At 44.2% G+C, this 2,429-nt stretch overlaps 1 protein-coding gene across 1 annotated transcript; it reads right to left on the bottom strand.

Annotated features, from left to right (window-relative positions):
- Positions 1-784: 784 nt before the first annotated feature.
- On the bottom strand, positions 785-2,041 carry SAP18 (Sin3A-associated protein, 18kDa). The gene is made up of 2 exons (XM_010188426.1): positions 1,919-2,041; positions 785-1,275 (listed from the first exon to the last, which is right to left on the bottom strand). Exons 1-2 carry the CDS (start codon positions 2,038-2,040, stop codon positions 1,119-1,121), a joined length of 279 nt encoding a protein of 92 aa, XP_010186728.1. The 5' UTR covers position 2,041; the 3' UTR covers positions 785-1,118.
- Positions 2,042-2,429: the final 388 nt, after the last annotated feature.

The raw sequence follows: 2,429 nt of genomic DNA, 5'->3' as shown, positions 1-2,429 counted from the left end.
AATAAACACAATTTTAAAGTACTTTTTCAAGTATTTCACCTTTCCTTTTATACCTATTTCTGTGTAGTTTTATAACGTACATAATATTAGTACAGTAGTAGATGTGTATAGTTTATGAACAATTTAGGGGGCACATGTTCAAAAACTTCTTTACTGATGGGGTGTGCGATCAAAAAAGTTTGGAGACCGCTGTTTTAAGGAAAGCAAAAGCAAGACCTTCAGAGAGAGCACTATGCCAGCCAATAAAACACTACTTCCTTCAGAACTCGTAAGGCTGATGGGCAGAGTCACATCTCCCCCTGGTAACAGCAGCAGCTCATCAGCACGCTGGGATACCCTGGTGTCACACAGACGTGCAGTGTCACACAGAACACTCCTCACCCATGGACTGGCACCATCTGCACAAGACGGAGCAGCCCCTGGAGCCGCAGTGGTCTGCCCTCACCATCTGCAGGACAGGCTGTCTCACAGCTCATCTCTGACGTTCCCTGTCAACCCATCAACCTCAGCAGGGAGCGCAACACTGTGTTTCCCTGCCCTCAAACACACTGCTCCTGTGCTCATCCCCCAAAATCCAGCCCACTGTGGTTTAAGGAATTCTCCTGCACAAGCAACCCCCAATTAGGCCACCTACTTGTACTCATCAAGCCCAGCAGTTCTCAGATAAGGGCTTTGGCCCTCCTTTCAATTTCAACTTCTGCTTAAAAGCCAACTTCTGAATTTCTCTGCAGAAATCCAGTTTAATAAAAAATACCAAATGCAACCACCACCACACTATCAAAAAATTAACATCATCAATCTTTATTCCAAACAAGACAGAACTACAGAACACCTGTAATCCTTCTGGTCATGTTTTCTGGAAGTCCTGGGACACCGGACACACTGACTCACTGCTCAAACTATTAACAATCAGGGATAGGATGATGGCACTGCTAAAGATAAGTGTTTCTTCTAAACAAGTAAACTAAAAGTCAAGGTTTAAAAGTTAACTTTCATTTCTGATGCTTAGCTTTGCCTTCAGGTGTTCTTGCTCAGCAACAAATGCAAAAAAAAAAAGCCTGCTTTAGAACAGCAAGTAGGAATAAACAGGAGATGTGATCGTACAAAGCAGCAATAGTTTAGTACGGTCTCATGCGGCTTGACGGGGGTGGTGCACGGTTCGGAGGAGTAATTGCTATATCCAAGTAGTCTCCTATCTGGAATTTCTGAGACTGCAGCGTCATGGAGTCATCTGTGCCCTTCCTGCCCGACATGGTACTGCCGATCTCCTTCACCCTGCAGGCAGGAGAGGAAAGGCAAGTCAGATATCAGAGGCAAATCATTCTCGACATCCAAATCAGAAACCACATCAGGTCATGACAACCGCCCCATGTCATCCTCATTTAGCTATGTACACAGGGCCCTGGGTGTTTTTCTCTCCAGTAGCAGTAGCACTAAGAAAAGTGACATCAAATCCTCTTTCTGATGGGGCAGAGGGGTTGGGGAACCTTCTACCGTATTAACTTAAATACCAGAGAACCCCGTGCCCCTTCCACACGCACACAGAACAAGACCCCACAGTTACAGCACAGAGTATATCCACCTGGTTGCTGGCAAAGGTTAGCTCACATGCTTTTGGAAGACGATACCCGCAACAAGATCACTGCTAGAACCCAAATGCACTCTCAGATACAAGAGCTCCCACACCTCCTTATCACCAGGAACAGAGCTTTATCTCAAGCTGCAGGTCAGTGCTCTGGCTGGTTGCCCATACAGTGACTAAAGCTGTCACACAGACAGGTTCATTGTTTGGGGAACACATCAACAACGATGGTCACCAAGCAAAATTTAGAGTTTGCAGTGGTCATCACATAGTTTGTAATCAAGAACTTCACAAATATGATTTATGGATTCTAGACTTCAAAGAAATGTCATTTACCTGTATCCAGGCCTCTTGAGATCAGTAAAAACAATTGCAAAATTGAAGTGTGTACCCTTCTTCCGTGCTTCTGGGTAGACTTCTTTCACCAAGCTGGTCAGCTCTTTCAGGGTTGCATCCATCCTAGATTAAACAAACAAACCAAAGCGGTTCATGTTCTCAGAAGCAACAATGAAAAAAGCTTCCCAAAACTCATTGAATCAATACACTGCTACAGCTTAACCACACCTTTCCTTGTCTTCACACACTTTCTGTAAAGATAAGATCTCGAATTTCAGCTACATCATAGACATTGACTTCACAACTACACAACACTCCAAACAATACGTCTTGCTCTAACGAGCAAGTGATAAGAAGTTGCTCCAGTTACTGATTATAACACCTGGGAGAATTCACCACTCACTGCACACATGGTCCAGCGCAAATGTGGTTCGAGCTGTCACAGCTTCTACTTTACTGTGATATTAAGATAAAGCTCTTCTCCCTGTATGTGTTTCAGCATCTGTTTTTT

This window comes from Mesitornis unicolor, unplaced genomic scaffold (assembly GCF_000695765.1).
Source record: "Mesitornis unicolor isolate BGI_N332 unplaced genomic scaffold, ASM69576v1 scaffold19717, whole genome shotgun sequence".
NCBI classification, from domain to species: Eukaryota; Metazoa; Chordata; class Aves; order Mesitornithiformes; family Mesitornithidae; genus Mesitornis; species Mesitornis unicolor.
The sequence above is the reverse complement of the archived record's forward strand: the minus strand, read 5'-3'. Positions and strand labels throughout refer to the sequence as shown.